Source organism: Pectinophora gossypiella, chromosome 1 (assembly GCF_024362695.1).
Source record: "Pectinophora gossypiella chromosome 1, ilPecGoss1.1, whole genome shotgun sequence".
Taxonomy (NCBI): Eukaryota; Metazoa; Arthropoda; class Insecta; order Lepidoptera; family Gelechiidae; genus Pectinophora; species Pectinophora gossypiella.
The window spans coordinates 2,047,077-2,064,088 of NC_065404.1; the positions used below are offsets into that span (position 1 = coordinate 2,047,077).

Here is a 17,012-nt window from a genome sequence, read left to right on the forward strand (position 1 = left end):
ATGTGGAGCGCTGAAAGATCTGCTGATCGGATACAAATCTTAGACAACCAGAATAAAGGCTTCCGGTGGTCGCCAACCTCGCCTCAGGACCGTAAATACACCGGTCCGTAAGCAGTTATTAGACTACCTAATCCACCCATCCTGATGCATCAAGGTCACGGGCTGGCGAATCGAGATCGGGACAATCTACGCTATTAGATTCGCTCGAGATTGTGGTTACCATGATAACGCCCAGCAATTTGCTTATTATTTGATTACACGAATCTGATTGCTGAACCCAAGACCTTAATGCATCGGGCAGGAAGAACTGGCCGGTCTAATAACCGTTTCAGTGGACCTCTACAAACAATCGCTGAAAGAGGAAAAAAGTCAACTATGTCAACTGAGTATTTTTTTTTATTAATAGATTTGAGTGCGTTTGACCACGATCCCGCCTGGTCTTAAGTAGCGATGTGATCTAAGGTGAAACACGCAAATTCAAATGGTGCCTATTCACTCTTGCCTTAAAAATCCATAAATTATATGTATCGGAAAACAATGGTGCAGGAAGAGAATTCAATTCTTTAGCAGTTGGCATAATGAAGGAGGAAGCGAATCCAGAGGTTCGAAGAGAAGAAATGTCAACTACATATGGATGGAACCCCCCTTGGCGTCGCGTCGTTCGATGGTGGAAAGGTGCAGGTGAAATCCGTTGATACAATTCCTGGGCACGCTCACGAAAATGCAATCTGTAAAAAATACAAAGACACGCACCCCTTTGGCCCTTCGGCGATGATCTAGGTTCTGGAGCTTCCCGGATATGAGTGCCTCCTGGGGATTGACAATTGTTCTATGTCATCTTATGTCAATCCAATATTTTATTTAGGTACACTAGCGTTTTTCGTAATAATTTGCAACTTGGATAAGACCCCTGAAGTGATTGCTGTTGCGAGTAATTGAGTCGTCAGGATCATATATATGATGTTCTTCAGACACTCATATTTTTCGGTACCGTTCCTAATTCTAAGCGGTATATTTTCGGATGCCGCTTTCGGAGATAGACTACTTTATGATGCCCTAAGATTCACTCTTAACAGTTCAAAAACACGTATATTAGAAACTGTAGGTCGCTGCGATAAAGATATTTTGGTTCGCGGCACATATACGTTCTTGGCAACCTTTTGTTGCTATTTAATAGCTCAAATATTTAAAATTTTAAAATTTATAGTTTTTATGTTCGAACACAGACGCAGTATTCCAGTCATGTGTAGTATTTATTTTTTTCGTATATAAGGTGCTTGCCTTATTCATCACCATCATTCGAGTTGATATACGAGTTAAAATGCATCGACTTAGTTTGTTGCTTGTATGCGCATGCGCCCTAGCGGCTGCATCCCGCATCAACTATATGGACAAGCCTATCTACCCCCTAGAAGAAGTTGAAATGCATTTTGAAGCATTCATTAAGAAGTTCAACCGAAGCTACTCATCGGAAGCTGAAAAGAAAATGAGGCTCGAAATATTCAAGACACACTTGGAGAAAATTAATCGGCAAAATATGGATCCCGATGAACATGCCACATTTGGTAAGGATATGATTTGTCTATTTTTGTTGCGAATAGGACTAGCAATGTTTTTTTAACAATAATATATTTTTGTTTTTTTTTTTTTCTTCTGTGAATCATTTGTTATTTTGACTAATGATTACGTGAAGTAATTATAGGGCATTTAGCGATAAAATTATAATGTTCAAATTAAGACACATGTTCATTCATCAGAAGCCTCCCCATATTTTTGCGTTTACCGCCTTCAATATTTCACTGCCTATCTGAGTGTGGGCTGGACTATAATTTAATTTAAGCTATAAGTTACATGAGTCACATGAGTTACATGAGTCATGTCAGGGGCCTTTGGCGGCTCAATAGTAACCCTGACACCAGGGTTGATGAGGTTGGTACGTCACCTCACAACCCATACGATAAGAAGAAGAAGCTATAAGTTTTACCTACATGTTTTTTTTGTAATACAATTTTTATTTCATAAAATTTTAGATATCACAAAGTTCGCTGACCTGACTGAACAAGAATTCATACAACAGTACACTGGACTGGACACCTCGCTGCACGTGCCTGGTCCCAAAGTTAACGTGTCAGGACCTGTTACAATGGATCTGCCTGATAATTTTGATTGGAGAGAAAAAAACGTAGTAACACCGGTAAAAGATCAAGGGCAATGTGGATCTTGTTGGGCCTTTAGTACTACAGGTATGAGAAACTAAAATATCAAAGCCGTTTTGTTTTGGGAGAGATGACGACGTTCAGTCATGGACGAACAATTTAAAAAAGTTATTTTGAATACATTTAACGGTTTAGGCAGAAATAAATTAAACCTGTGTATGTAAGAACTAGGTCAAGCGATATTTACGGAGCTAGGACATATTTAGGCTAGGATTATTAGAGCTAGTCAAACATGGCCTTCGATAGACAAGAATGGAGGATGCTACATCAACAATGGCGTGGCCCTTAAATAAATGATGATGATGATGATGAGTGCCATATTACGCCATAAAAATGTACACAACTCTTGCAACGTTGCCAGAGTTTCTAGACACAGGACTTGACGGAAGTATTTTCTAAAGTTGTAACCTTGATCGTTATTGACGTAAGTGACATAATACAACGATTTTGAACCGAAACGGCTACTTATCAGCGCAGTAGTTTAGCTATCTAACTGCTTGCTGTTGAAGCCATATTGAAAGGCGACTCATTGATGTGGTGGAATAACTTCAAGCGAGCTTTCAGATTATTACCCATCTGAAATAGAAGATATTTATTGTATAGTTTGTAACTTAGTTTTGTTTTCGTTCTCATTGATATTGGCCTCTACATTTACGTTAATTTGTAATAAGTTTAGTATTTTTTGTATTCAATATTTCAAAATAATATGCAAACTATCTTCACAGGTTCGATAGAGGCCGCTTACGCCAGGAAACATACGACATTGGTGTTAGTATCTGAGCAACAACTAGTCGACTGTGATAAAACTAGCAAAGGATGTAATGGAGGCCTTATGAGAAACGCATTGAAGTAAGTAACTATACTAGGACATTAGAGATTTTTTTACTATGCAATTAACTCATTAAAACCGGCTAAAAGTTTTTGAAGAGTGTACGTACTCATTAAACGATGTTAACTTTCTTTGTATAGTACTACTAGGACCTTAATTTTATTTACACTGATGTTGTACTATGTATATTAATTATGCCAATAAAGATATTTTGAAATTGAAAAAATAATTAACTCATTATGACAAAAGTATTACGGTAAGTAAAATCTGCACGAGAATAAAGACACACATAATAATATAATATATTAATTGTACAGATACAGGGTGTTGGTGACATCGTAACGAATACTGAAGGTAATGAATCAGACCATTATTTTGAATTGATATCAAGTGGAATTTTTCGTCGCAGAATTCATTTTTTTTTTGTGTTTTTCCGATATATTTTAAATTTTAAACTTCGGCAATTGAAAATTCCACATGATATTAACTCAGAATAATGATCTCAGTATTTGTTATGATGTCACTTACACCCCGTACAAGTACGTACAGGTAGCCAATATACAAGTAGGTATAGGTGTTAGTGACACCGTAAGGGATACTGAGGGGAATCATTCAGACCATGATTCTGAGTTGATATCAAGTGGAATTTCCTATCGGAAAATTCATGAAAATTTTTGTGTTTTTTTAATTATTTTCAGTTCCATACTTTTGCGACAGAAAATTCCACTTGATATCAACTCAGAATCATGGTCTGAATCATCTCTCAAAGTTTTCGTTACGACGTCACTTATGAACGAAAATGTAAATAATATAATAGTATCTAATTTACGGCCTCTGTGGTCTAGTGGTTGAACATTGGGCTCACGATCCGGGGGTCTCGGATTCGAATCCTGGTGGGGACGTATCACAAAAGTCACTTTGTGAGATCCTGGTTTGGTAAGGACATTGCAGGCTTTGGAATTCACGTTAGGCCTTTGGCCTTACTGATATAAGTATGAAGTCCTGTCAGGGGCCTTTAGTGGCTCAATAATAACCCTGATGGTTGATGATGTTGATCATCCACCAAACAATTCACATGATAGAAGAAGAAGAATGTAACTAAATTCTTTTAAGTGCGATTAGGATCCCGTTACGGTAGGGACGGTGCTACTAAAACATAACAGCCTCTTTGCTCAGCTAGTCAGTATATTTGGTCCGTGTGTGTGATTAGGTCTATGACATTAATTAGTAATTTGATTAAGTGCATTGCAAGAAAATAATGTGTTATTCTGATTTATAGTAACCAACAGTGCCAGATTGTATATGAACAATATCCTTACTTCATACCCGATAATTATACTGTTCAATTAAAGTTCATGGTTATTCTAATATTTATAGAGAATGACGTATTTATTATTTCAGGACACCAACACTTTTAAGATGTTTCATCTTTTGTAATGATAGAAAAATATATTTTGAAGGTACTTACAAGGTGCTGGTGGGATTGAAAGTGAAGATGATTATCCCTACGTAGCAACAGACGGAGACTGCAAGTTTGATGGTCAAAAAGTAGCAGTTAAGATCACTGGCCAGAAACCATACAACTTAAATGATGAAGAAGCTTTGCGCCAGACGTTGGTTTCTGACGGCCCAGTTTCTATAGGTGAGTGCCATTAACCTGTAACAACAAAAACATTACAAAAAGAAGAATCGTGAACCGGGTACAGACACATTTCTTTTCTGAAAAATTATTTATACTGGATTCTTGTTTACCTATCACCATGCAGTTTTGTTTATCTTTATGTAATCTTATTGCATTTCTCATAGTGATTAGAATGAATGTATGAGAGTTGTGTTGATGATTTGTGCCCATACGGGATTGCGTAATAATTATAACTGTAACTCTCTTTCGATTTTTTGTTTTGACGTGATTTATTGAAGATTTGCCGCAAATGGCATCAACTACTTGGCCGGAACTGTCTTTTAATACTTATGTTACCGTTGTACTGATAACGGCCCCCGTGGTCCAGTTGTTGAGTCTTGGGCTCACGATCCGGATGCCCCGGGTTCGAATCCCGGTGGGGACATATCACAAAAATCACTTTGTGATCCCTAGTTTGGTTAGGACATTACAGACTAATCGCCTGATTGTCCGATAGTAAGATGATCCGTACTTCGGAAGGCACGTTTAGCCGTTGATCCCGGTTACTACTCACTGTTGTAAGTATGTCGTCGTTACATGAGCCATGTCAGGGGCCTTTGGCGGCTCAGTAATAACCCTGTCACCAGGGACACACACGATAAGAAGAAGAAGTTGTACTGATTTGTATAAAGAACCAAAACATATCGAAATTTAAATTCAAATTCAAAAATATCTTTATTCAGTAGGTAACATAGTTACACTTTGAATCGTCAATTTTTACATAACGAACGTCTCATCCGCCTAAAACTACTATAGCTTCTCACAACCTGTATAGCCGGGGAAAAGAAGCTGCAAGAAAAACCTCGGCACAAGGCCCTAGACGTTCTTTAAAAAAATAAAAAATAAACATAAAATATTTTTATAGAATTGAGTAATTTAGCTGCCTCATATCAGTTCTCAGATAGTTAACCCCATGCATTCATATATTCTAAATAATCACTAACTTTATAATAACCTTTTTTGTAAAGTTTTTGTTTAACCACTGTCTTAAAACAGTTGAAAGGCAAATTCTGAATGTCAGTGGGAATCTTATTGTAAAAACGTATACATTGCCCCTTAAAAGATTTAGTGATCTTATGTAATCGACTGACTTGTAAAGCAAGTTTATTTTTATTCCGGGTATTAACAATGTGCCGATCGCTATTTTTTGCAAATAACCCTATATGTTTTTTACCTCTATTAAGTTTTCAAAGATATATTGTGATGCCAAAGTTAAAATACTAATTTCTTTAAATTTATTTCTAAGTGACGACTTGGGTCCCAATTTGTAAATCGCACGAATGGCTCGCTTTTGCAGAACAAAAATGCTGTTCACATCTGCAACATGACCCCACAGCAAGTCCTTATGCTAATGGGATACAATCAGGGTGTTAGGAACAGATGCAGGCTGCTTTCCAAGAAGAACTACAGCCACAAGCCAAGTTATTGTAACATTTATATTGTTTTACAGCTGTCGATGCCACCGATTTTCAGACGTATCATAGGGGGATATTAAAGAGTTGTCGAAGCCGCGAAATAAACCATGGTGTTCTATTAGTTGGATTTGGAACAGGTGAGTTGTATTATCATTATTTTTCTTGGTGATCCGAAGTAAGTACCATTACCGCTACAGGGTGCGAGTCGTTAAACACTTACAATTTTGTATTTTTGTAATGATTTTTAAAAACTCACATATTTATTTTTATGCACGATACATTTGACCTTGTGGTCAAATTTCACCTGATGGTGAAATAGACGATGAATAGACGACGAAAGAAAGAGACGATGTAGCCGAGAGCCACCTGCTAAGATGCTTACCTAGAAAGTGCCTAATCACTCTTGCCTTCAAGAGGCTCAGATTTTACTTGTCCCCAGCAGTGGGTTAGTAGATGTTATTTATGTTATGCAAATTTAAAAACATCATAGAAAACATCATAGAAGGGAAGATAGAAGACTCATGGTCTCAATTTTTCCGCAAAGTATACGAATATCTATGGAACTGAAAATAATTTTAAAATATCACTTTACCATCGAACTGAATATTGAAGTTGGTATTTTAAGCTTATGATTCTGAGTTAATATCAAGTGGAATTTTCCGTTGTAAACATAGGCGTTCTGGATTTTTTTCGTTACGGTGCCACTAACATCCTGTGTGTGAGGTATACACAATTCTTAACACAAAAAAATGAGTAGGTACAGCAAATTTAACTCAGGGTCGTGGCTCTATGGATGAGTGTCGTCTTTTACTCTGAACGTTGCACAGCCATATGACTAAGTCGATTAAACAAAAGACGTCCTTTATTATATTTTTTAATATTTGTTGTTGTATTTTTTTGCAGAGAGTGGTGTACCTTTCTGGATAATAAAGAACTCTTGGGGTGCAGGTTGGGGAGAAAAAGGTTATATTAGAGTCAAGCGAGGAAATAATCCTTGCAGTATATTGAATGACCTAGCCGTGACTGCTGAGGTCGCCTGATGTAACTTTAAGAAGAGGTTACAGAAATAGTTTATTGTTTGAAATTTTTGCGTGTAACTTTTTGTAGATCTATTAGATTCGATTATAGAATATTATGTATTGTAAAATTTTAAACTGTAATAAATTCAAGCACGTATAAAAATGTTGGTCCAATAAAAATATATTGCATAAAATAATTATATTTAATCATTTAAGGTTAAATGCCCTCGTATGAGTCTAACAGGATTATCAGTTTGATGTGCAACATAATTTAATTTTCATAACAATTCACAGTAGTCAACGGCTTAACGTGCCTGCAATGTTCTAACCAAATCTGAGATTAGAACACGGGACCTCTGAATCATGAGCCCAATGCTCAATCACTAGGCCACGTATTCCGTAAATGATATATAATTATGTTATTTACATTTATTTAATTATATATAACTCAAATATGAAATATGATGTACAATTAATAATATATTGGATAGATGGAGTACCATCCTCATCAACCCTGGTGACAGGGTTACTATGACATGGCTCATGTAACGACTACTTACTTACATCAGTAAGTAGTAACCGGGACCAATGGCTTAAGTTGCCTTCCGAAGCACGAATCATCTTACTTTCGGGCAATTGAGTAATCCGCCTGCAATGTCCTAAACAAACACCACAACGTGATTTTTGTGTTATGTCCTCACCGGGATCTGAACGCGGGAACTCCGGATCCAGAGCCCAATCCTCAATTACTGGACCACGGAGGTCGTTATTTAATGTGGAAAGAACTACACTGAAGTAGCGTGGTGGAGTATTTTCCACACCCCCTCCAGTTGATTAAGAGGAGGCCTGTGCCAAGCAGTAGGATGTATAATGTCGTAGGCAAATAGTCTAATTTGTATCATTACAACCGGCGTCGTCAATTTCTAATCGCTCGCTGGTTTGCGATTTGCCAAAGGCAATTTTTGGATGTGTTCAGCTTATCAACGACCGCACCAAAACAGAGTTTGTTGTTGTTGTTAGATGACCATAGCTTGGTCAAAAGCAAACAAATTTGGTGGCGTGATCTTGATAATTTTGGAGCCACTTAAATTGACCATCGGGAGCCGTAACCATAGACTAGTTGCCGAAGTTGCTGTTGGCCGAAGTAAATATAACCTCCTGTCCAGGTGTAGTTTTCTCAACGGATCGGACCTGAGCTGCGTGTGTGGTGTTACGCCACTGACTATGGCCCCGCATGCCCTGATACCTGTACGCGATAGGAGCTGATGAATGCCACCGAAAATGCTGCCCGGGTGGCAAAATACCGGGCTGTAAAAATCTGAATGCCATCGAAACAACAAGAAGAAGAATTATTCATAAGCTCTTCCTGTGTACAGGTGTCAGGGCACGCAAGGCAAGATGTGCAGTGAGCCATAGCCTGTGGCATAAAACCACACTTGCAACTCAGGTCCGATCCGTTCAGAACACCCCTTTTTACTCCCGGTAGTAAACAGCCTTAAGTTATGTCAAAAGCGATTTATTGCGATCTATTGTCTTACATTTCATAATTATTATTTTTAAATTTTAATATTAAGAAGTTGATGTAACGTCATAAACCTAAATAAATATTGTATCTATATATCTTCTATTAAAGGAAAAGCACATTACAGAGTGAAACTGTATAGTGGAGATTTGAGAAATTATCATGAAGACACTAATCATCTTTTCCCTAGCATTATCTCGTTTTTCACAGGGTTCACTCACCTACCCTGAAGATTTGACAGGTCCAGTTTTTTGACAGAAACGACTGCCTGTCTGACTTCCAACCCGGGAAGTAAAAACCAGTCCAATACAGATTAGGTCACATACCTTCGAAAATGCATTTCTCTGGAATGTTTTCCTTCACCACTGAGCACGTGATAATCATTTATGATTCAAACATGAATTCGATAATCATTGGTTAAGCCTGTGCTGGATTCGAACCTACGACCTTAAAGTGAGAGGTAAGCGTTTTACCAACTGGGCTACCTCAGTTATCATGAAGACTAGTGATTTCCATTATTGTAGTGAATGAGTACTCACATGTTAGTAAATAAATCATATTTTTATGTTAAAACATAAAACATTGCATTCCAAACACACATAGAAGTTTTTTTTTTGTATAAAAAGGTGCTTGCTTTATTCATCACCATCATTTGAGTGATATACGAGTTGAAATGCATCGACTAAGTTTGTTGCTTGTATGCGCTGCGTCCTAGCGACTGCTTCCCGCATCGAAAATATTGACAAGCCTATTTACCCCCTAGACGATGCTGAAATGCATTTTGAAGCATTCATTGAAAAGTTCAACCGCAGCTATACATCGGAAGCTGAGAAGAAAGCGAAGCTCGAAGTGTTCAAGAAAAACTTGGAGAAAATTAATCGCCAAAATATGGATCCCGATGAACATGCCACATTTGGTAAGATATGATTTGTCTATTTTTGTTGCGAATAGGACAAACAATGTTTTTTGACAGTAATATATTTTTAATGAATATATTACTGTTAAAAAATTATATAATTGATGGGATATCATTACTTTTTGTACATAAGTTATTAGTAGGTACTTATTTATTTACACCATATAAGTATTTCTTAAGAAAACCTTTAAATTTTGTAGCATAAATCGCAACCTTATACGTCAGATATGGAGAGACATCCGGACAGCAAGACGACACTCGCGCTTATGAGCGCGGTAGTTACTAGCTTGGACAGTCAAGATTATCGCACTGCTCCCACACCGCTGATCCGGCGTCGCACCGCTTATTATTTTATAATTATTTATGAGAGTAATATTTTTTTTACAGTATTGATATGCGCTTAAATAAATACTTACATAACATAAACTGCCTATATACGTCCCACTGCTGGGCACAGGCCTCCCCTCAATCAACCGGAGGGGGTATGGAGCATACTCCACCACGCTGCTCCAGTGCGGGTTGGTGGAGGTGTTTTTACGGCCAATAGCCGGGACCAACGGCTTAACGTGCCCTCCGAAGCACGGAATCATCTTACTTTTTCGGACAATCAGGTGACTCAAGCCTGAAAAGTCCTTACCAAACAAAGGACAGTCTCACACAGTGATTTCGACAATGTCCCCATCGGGAATCGAACCCGGACCTCCAGATCGTGAGCGTAACGCTCTAACCACTAGACCACGGAGGCTGTTAAATAAATACTTAATCCCAGTTAATAACGTAATGAATATTAAAGCCGACTATACTCTTAATTAGAAGTACAAAAACGGGTAACCTATTTAGATGAAAAAAAAATAAGGGTAGTTATTCAACTCGTTATATATTCACGTTAAGACCTTAAAATCCACATACCACATAAAGATCGACTGTCTTGAGTTTAGATTGCTGATTCTTACAAATATACTTAGTTACAGGCTCCTAAGTAGGTTTATAAGTTAAGCGTTCCTAATAAAATCAATAAAGTGAATAAATATTTAAAAACCCCAGTTTCTGTTTTTTTCCTTTGTATTCACCTAATTACCCATCTGTATACAAAATTTTGGGGAAGGCCTATGCCCAGCAGTGGGCGTCGAACGGCTGATAATGATGATACCAAATTTTTACTTTCTAGGTCATCTGGAACCGAGTTAGAGTTTTGATCTACATGAGGTCAGTCAGTGATAAAAATGACGATTTTTCGAAGTTAATATCTGAATAACCGTTAGAGATGACATGTGTTTATGAAATTTAAAACACAATGTATCTCGCAAGTCTCAATATACGAGCCAAAGACACGTTCGTGTGAAATAGTTTTTGAATTATGAGGGGGTCAAAAGTGACTATTGGAGTTCTGTTACTTGAACTTGGCTTGACACGCTACCGCGTGTCTAGATTTTTTTTGCGATATTTGAATTTTTTAATTGTTTGAACGTCTTGTATCTTTGAGGCGACTTTTGTGACGTGTGTATATAAATCGATCGTGCATTGTTGTATTTCGCTTTATAAAAGCCAAAACAAACGAAAAACCGAAAACATAACTTTTTTCGTAAGTGCACCATTTTGACGTTATTTCTGCCAAATTGATACAGATAACTGTATACTATATTTGGAGTATCATATGACTGCAACAATATAGCAAAATAAATTCCTAAATTCGTCAAAATACGTGAAAATCAAATTCATATTTTGCATTTACCTACTAAATTGAGTAGGTAATTAAAATGAAGTCAGGCTGCCATTTTCTTGGATATCTTGAAATTAGAAGTGTACTCCTAAAACAAATTAAATAAAATTCATCCCTTTGTCTGTCTGCCTCCGTCCGCGCCATTAGATGCTCCAAAACAGACGGCCCGATTTGGTTGCTGTTTTTTTTAGAAGGTATTTGCGAGAAGGTTGTAGACATTGAAGAGGTTGACGGATCCAGGGTATGATCCTCTTATCGTGTCGATGGCAAACTAAACAGTATCGGCCCAAAACTTGGTAACAAGTATGGCGCTATATGCAGCCCTCATCAAATCCTTCGGCGTGCAGATCTTCGAGCACGCCATCATCCCACTGTTGTACAGACTTCTTCCATTTTGCATATTTTTTTGTGTCATTGCATTAACGTCATTCCCAACTTTCCCGCCGTTGCAAAGATGTCATTCTGTGAGGTTATGAATGTTTAGAACTATTTAAATTTTAGTTATTATGTTCTAACATACAGCAAAGCATTCCAGAAATACTTAGCAGTTATTTTTCATATAAAAGGTGCTAGAATCAGTCTAGCACCGATCACTTTCATTCTGATATACGAGTTGAAATGTATCGGCTAAGTTTGTTGCTTGTATTTGCATGCGCCCTAGCGGCTGCATCTCGCATCAACAATATGGACAAGCCTATCTACCCTCTAGAAGAAGCGGAAATACATTTTGACATATTCATTGAGAAGTTCAACCGAAGCTATTCATCAAAAGCTGAGAAGAAATCGAGGTTCGAAATATTCAAGAAAAATTTGGAAGACATTAATCGCAAAAATATGAATCCCCACGAGCTCGCTACGTTTGGTAAGTAGTTCCTTATTTTTGAAAAACTAATGATGTTAAAGAATATGAAAGTTGTGTGCCAACTTCAAATTTCTTCAGATGTTTGACTTCACCACTCTAGCTACTCTACTGTTAATTTGTCGAAGGAGTGTCGGCTTGTGGTCTACAGGTCTTGTTATCAGAGCTATAAGTCGTGTTTAAATTTAACTTGTGCATTATACTATTTTAGATATTAACATGTTCGCTGACCTGTCTGAACAAGAAGCCATACAACAGTACACTGGATTGGACACCTCGCGCCACGTCTCTGGTCCCAGTATAATCGTATCAGGACCTGTTTCAATAGATCTACCTGAAAATTTTGATTGGAGAGAAAAAAATGTAGTTACACCGGTAAAAAATCAAGGACTATGTGGATCTTGTTGGGCTTTTAGTACTACGGGTATGAGAAACTAAAATGTATTTTATTTTAACACCGAAGCATTTAAATTCCCAAGTGTGTGACTGGAAACATGTGTCAAACTTCCCCTTTTCTTCTGGCTTATTTGGGGTCAACCATCCTATTTTTTCTTCGCCAGGCCTATAGGCCATGAGTCGTTTCAAGAAACGAGTGGCATAGTCTTGTTGTTTCTCCACTTCATTCTCCTGGTTACTTAAACATAATGTGAAATATATCTACTTTTTTATTCTATATTGTATTGTAAATATATCTTCGCAGGGACGATAGAGGGAGCGTACGCCAGGAAACATTCATCGTTGATTGCAGTATCTGAACAACAACTGGTTGACTGTGATACCAATGACTCTGGGTGCCAAGGGGGTTTTCCGATTGAAGCACTAAAGTGAGTTATAGTTCTAGAAAAAAATACAAAATTGAAATGTGCTGTTCATCATAATGTGATTTTGTTGCCCTATCAAACATCTTCACGTAGAAAATGACAAAGGAAATTGCGTTAAGCTTATCACCTATCTTGTGTTATAACGTCAAAACATTCTGTTCTCAATCTTTGAACCTGGCTTAGATTCTTTATGGGGCTCAATAATCGTTATTTGAGACTGTGCGTAGTTTTGATCGCCATAAGACGGATCCGTGTTTCAGAAGGTATGTTATGCCGCTAGTGTTAGCTTTTATGTACTTGCACAGGTTGTTAGTGACATCGTAACGAATACTGGGGGAGATGATTCAGCTCATTATTTTCAGTTAATATGTAGTGGAATTTTCCATCGCAAAAGCATAGAATTAAAATAGTTAAAAAAACACAAAAGAATATATGAATTTTGCGACGGAAAATTCCATTTGGTATTAACTCAAAATCATGGTCTGAACCATCCTCCTCGTATTCGTTACGATGTCACTAATACCTAAGGATGAAGACATAATACGAGCAGTGTCATGTACTTTTGCCTATAATCTGCACAACTAAAATATTATTTTGTTGCCCTATCGTTATATAATAAACGTTACTGATGTTTGATAATTTATTTATTTTGTAGATATTTGAAGAAAGTTGGTGGGATTCAAAGTGAAGATACTTATCCCTATACAGCCAAAGATGAAAAATGCAAATTTGATCCTAAAAAAATAGCAGTTAAAATTACTGATCTGAAACCATATAACTTGACTGATGAGGAGGCTTTACGTCAGACTTTGGTTTCTGACGGCCCAATTTCCATAGGTAGGTTATAATATAGGGTGGCGTCGCGGGACGGTACTGAAAAGTATCGGCGTCCGAAGGACGTAATATACGATCCCGACGACCCGATTACTCTAGCCATAGAGGCAGCCAATCAGCTCGCGACACCAAACACTTCAGGACCCCGATACCGACCCCGCCGGCGTGGTCGACGATTTCCCTCATTCAGCGCTTATCGCTATCGACCCACTAGGGTCGATTAATTCTTTCAAATATTTTTCCTCTCAGACGACGCCCTGAGCCGAGGTTCGCGCCCAACTGGGCACCCTCAGGCCTGTTGTATAATACATCTTCACAGAGGTACAGTACAACAGTAAGTACTTTACTGAGTTCCACTAAGACATGAGACATCATCACTTAGGTTTAAATCTTGTAATAGCTGGAAACCACGTTATATCAGCTCGCTATTATCAAAGGGATATACCCTATGTATCTTCTTCTTCTTGGAAGATTCTTTGAAGAAGAAGATATATCGGATAATGTCCAAGGACAGACAGAAGTAAAATACTTAGCGTGATATACCCAAAGACGACCTCTATGATCCAGTGGTTGGGCGTCGGGTTCATGATCCGGAAGTCCTGAGTTTGAATCCCGGTGAGGTCATAATCACGTAAAATAACTTTGTGATTTTGTTATTCTCCAGTTTAGTGAGGACATTGCAGGCTGATCGTCCGATTGTTGGAAAATAAGATGATCCGTGCCTCCTCAGTATGTACTTTTGTACTCGTTACATGAACCATCTCAAGACACTTTGGCGGCTGGCACTATGGCCAGGGTTGACGAGGGCGTCGTGTGCACGACAGATGAAGAATGAACTCCAAGAAAAACTACAAACAATGCGGAAAAAAATACAGTAATAATATTTATATTTTACAGGTGTAGATTCCACAGGATTTATAAGTTACCAATCTGGGATATTAAAAAAATGTGAAAGCCATAACCTAAACCATGGTGTTCTGCTAGTTGGATATGGAACAGGTGAAATATTTTTTTTTTAATTACGTATATGACTTACTAGTACATCCCTTGGTGATCAAAATTATCGGTATGGAATGAAACAATAGCGCGCGCTCCACTTACAAATATGACATTTATGGTTTTACGATATTTGTTTTTTTTTTTATTTTTACCTTTATTTTTAATAATGGTTCTGACCGAGACAATTTTAATTTATTTTGACAGCTCTAGCGAAACGATAGAGCTACTTTTAGAACTGTCAAATTAAGTATTGACAGTTAAGATATATTATTATCTAGTTGTTTACGAAAGCAATTAAGTATTATTATTCTAATACTCGTACCTTCTCCACTACTACCACGATGACTTAAAATGTTTATAATATAAATTTATTATTCAAATATATAAAACATAAAGAAGAGACAAGAAGATATGAAACAATTATATATATAATATTTCAACGCTATACCTTTCTTTCCAGAGAATGGCGTACCTTTCTGGATAATAAAAAACTCGTGGGGTGTAGGTTGGGGAGAAAAAGGATATCTAAGAGTCAAACGGGGAAATAACCCGTGCGGCTTATTGAATGACCAAGCCTCAACTGCTGTTGTGGGTTGAAGTAATTCTGGCATGTAGTTTCAGAAATAGAGAATTGTTTTATGTTATGTATATCGTATTAATAGTGTTGTGTGTTTAAGTTTTTTTTTTTTAATTTATTGTGCGGGTAGGTACTCGCGTTTCACCGATCGGCGTGGGTTGAAAATCAGTGTTGCCCTCTGGGTAAATTTTCACTGAACCCTGGCCTGGATTTTTGGTGAGCTGCTGCACCTATACCTTTATGTTTTCCAACTAAATATTAATGTGTGTATATTTTAATGTTATAAATGTATATGTGTGTTGTAGGTTTTACCTGAATGAACTTTTTTATTATTATTTTTATTACTTTATATTAGTATTTTGTGGTTAGCAACAGAATTTCAAGCATAATTAATTGATAAATAATAAAAAAATAAACCTTCTATTATGTTTAGATAACTTGAATTATAATTTATTATTTTATTTGCAAACGTTACTATACCCACTGGGACTGATCAGAAATTGGCACACCCCGGTCACTTCATACAAACAACCTCGTTTTACACAGATACCACACATTGATGTTATCGTACACGCGCATCTGTATGTGTGACGTCTGACGCCATACGATTCAAGTCTAAGCTATGTTTTAGGGGGGGTGAGGGAAACCTAGCTCAGCCGCTGGTGGGGAGCAGAGAGTTGCTGTTCTATACGAAGTATTATTCGTTATTCTATGGTTTTGGTACAATCACCGTAACCAAGCGCCGCCGCACCGTGGTCCCGATCTGGAAATGCAGCACACACTGGACATTCAACAATGCCATGCTTGGAGCCGTGGTAGCCGTGGTGGATTCGAACCTCAAAGTGACTTTGAGGTCGCAGGTTCGAATACAGCACAAGCCCAAACCAACGATTATCAAATTTGTTTTCGAATCCATGCTTGGATCATAAATTATTATCACGTGCTCAGTGGCGAAGGAAAACATTGTGAGGAAACCCACATTAAGGAGAAATGCATTTTCGGAGGTATGTGACCTAATCTGACAGGCTGTCGCTTCTTTAAAAACCGGACCTGTCAAATCTTCAGATTAGGTAATGGGACCCTGTAAAAACGGGATAATGCTAGAGAGATGACGATAATTTAGCTACGCTTGGCTCTGTTGTTCAGTTCGGCAAAACAGCGAACACACGATGCTCTGCTACAAGTTATTTGTACCTTTCTTGGCAACCTGGTTGGCGAGACTTCTGTGTCCGTTAGCGGTTGTAAATTTTATGAAGCTAAAAAGGGACTTTCCACACTACTTTCCTCAAAAACAATATAGATGGCGCTGTACAGTTTTTACTTCGTTTTACCTTCTAATTTCATGGATAACAGACATATGCATCTTTTAACTTCGTTTTTGGGTATAAATGATGTACCTTTTTATTACGCCCAAGCTCAATTACATCTTCCACCCATTATTACGAGTATTCTGATCAAAATAAAGAGAAGCAATATAGGTAGCAATATAGCTTTATATAGACGTAATGTTATCCTGGCTTTTGCTATAACATTGTATTTTGGAATAACTATGTATCCGAGTAATGAGAAAATTGTGAATTATGACGTTAAAGCTGGGCAGTGCC

At 37.6% G+C, this 17,012-nt stretch overlaps 1 protein-coding gene across 1 annotated transcript; it reads left to right on the top strand.

Moving 5' to 3' along the window:
- Nucleotides 1–15,857, top strand: LOC126366611 (uncharacterized). The gene is made up of 16 exons (XM_050009786.1): nucleotides 1–91; nucleotides 547–681; nucleotides 1,227–1,565; nucleotides 2,031–2,243; nucleotides 2,942–3,065; nucleotides 4,506–4,687; nucleotides 6,177–6,278; nucleotides 7,045–7,179; nucleotides 9,446–9,598; nucleotides 9,824–9,873; nucleotides 11,892–12,180; nucleotides 12,389–12,601; nucleotides 12,878–13,001; nucleotides 13,654–13,835; nucleotides 14,730–14,831; nucleotides 15,292–15,857. Exons 1-16 carry the CDS (start codon nucleotides 1–3, stop codon nucleotides 15,426–15,428), a joined length of 2,571 nt encoding a protein of 856 aa, XP_049865743.1. The 3' UTR covers nucleotides 15,429–15,857.
- The last annotated feature ends 1,155 nt before the right edge of the window (nucleotides 15,858–17,012 follow it).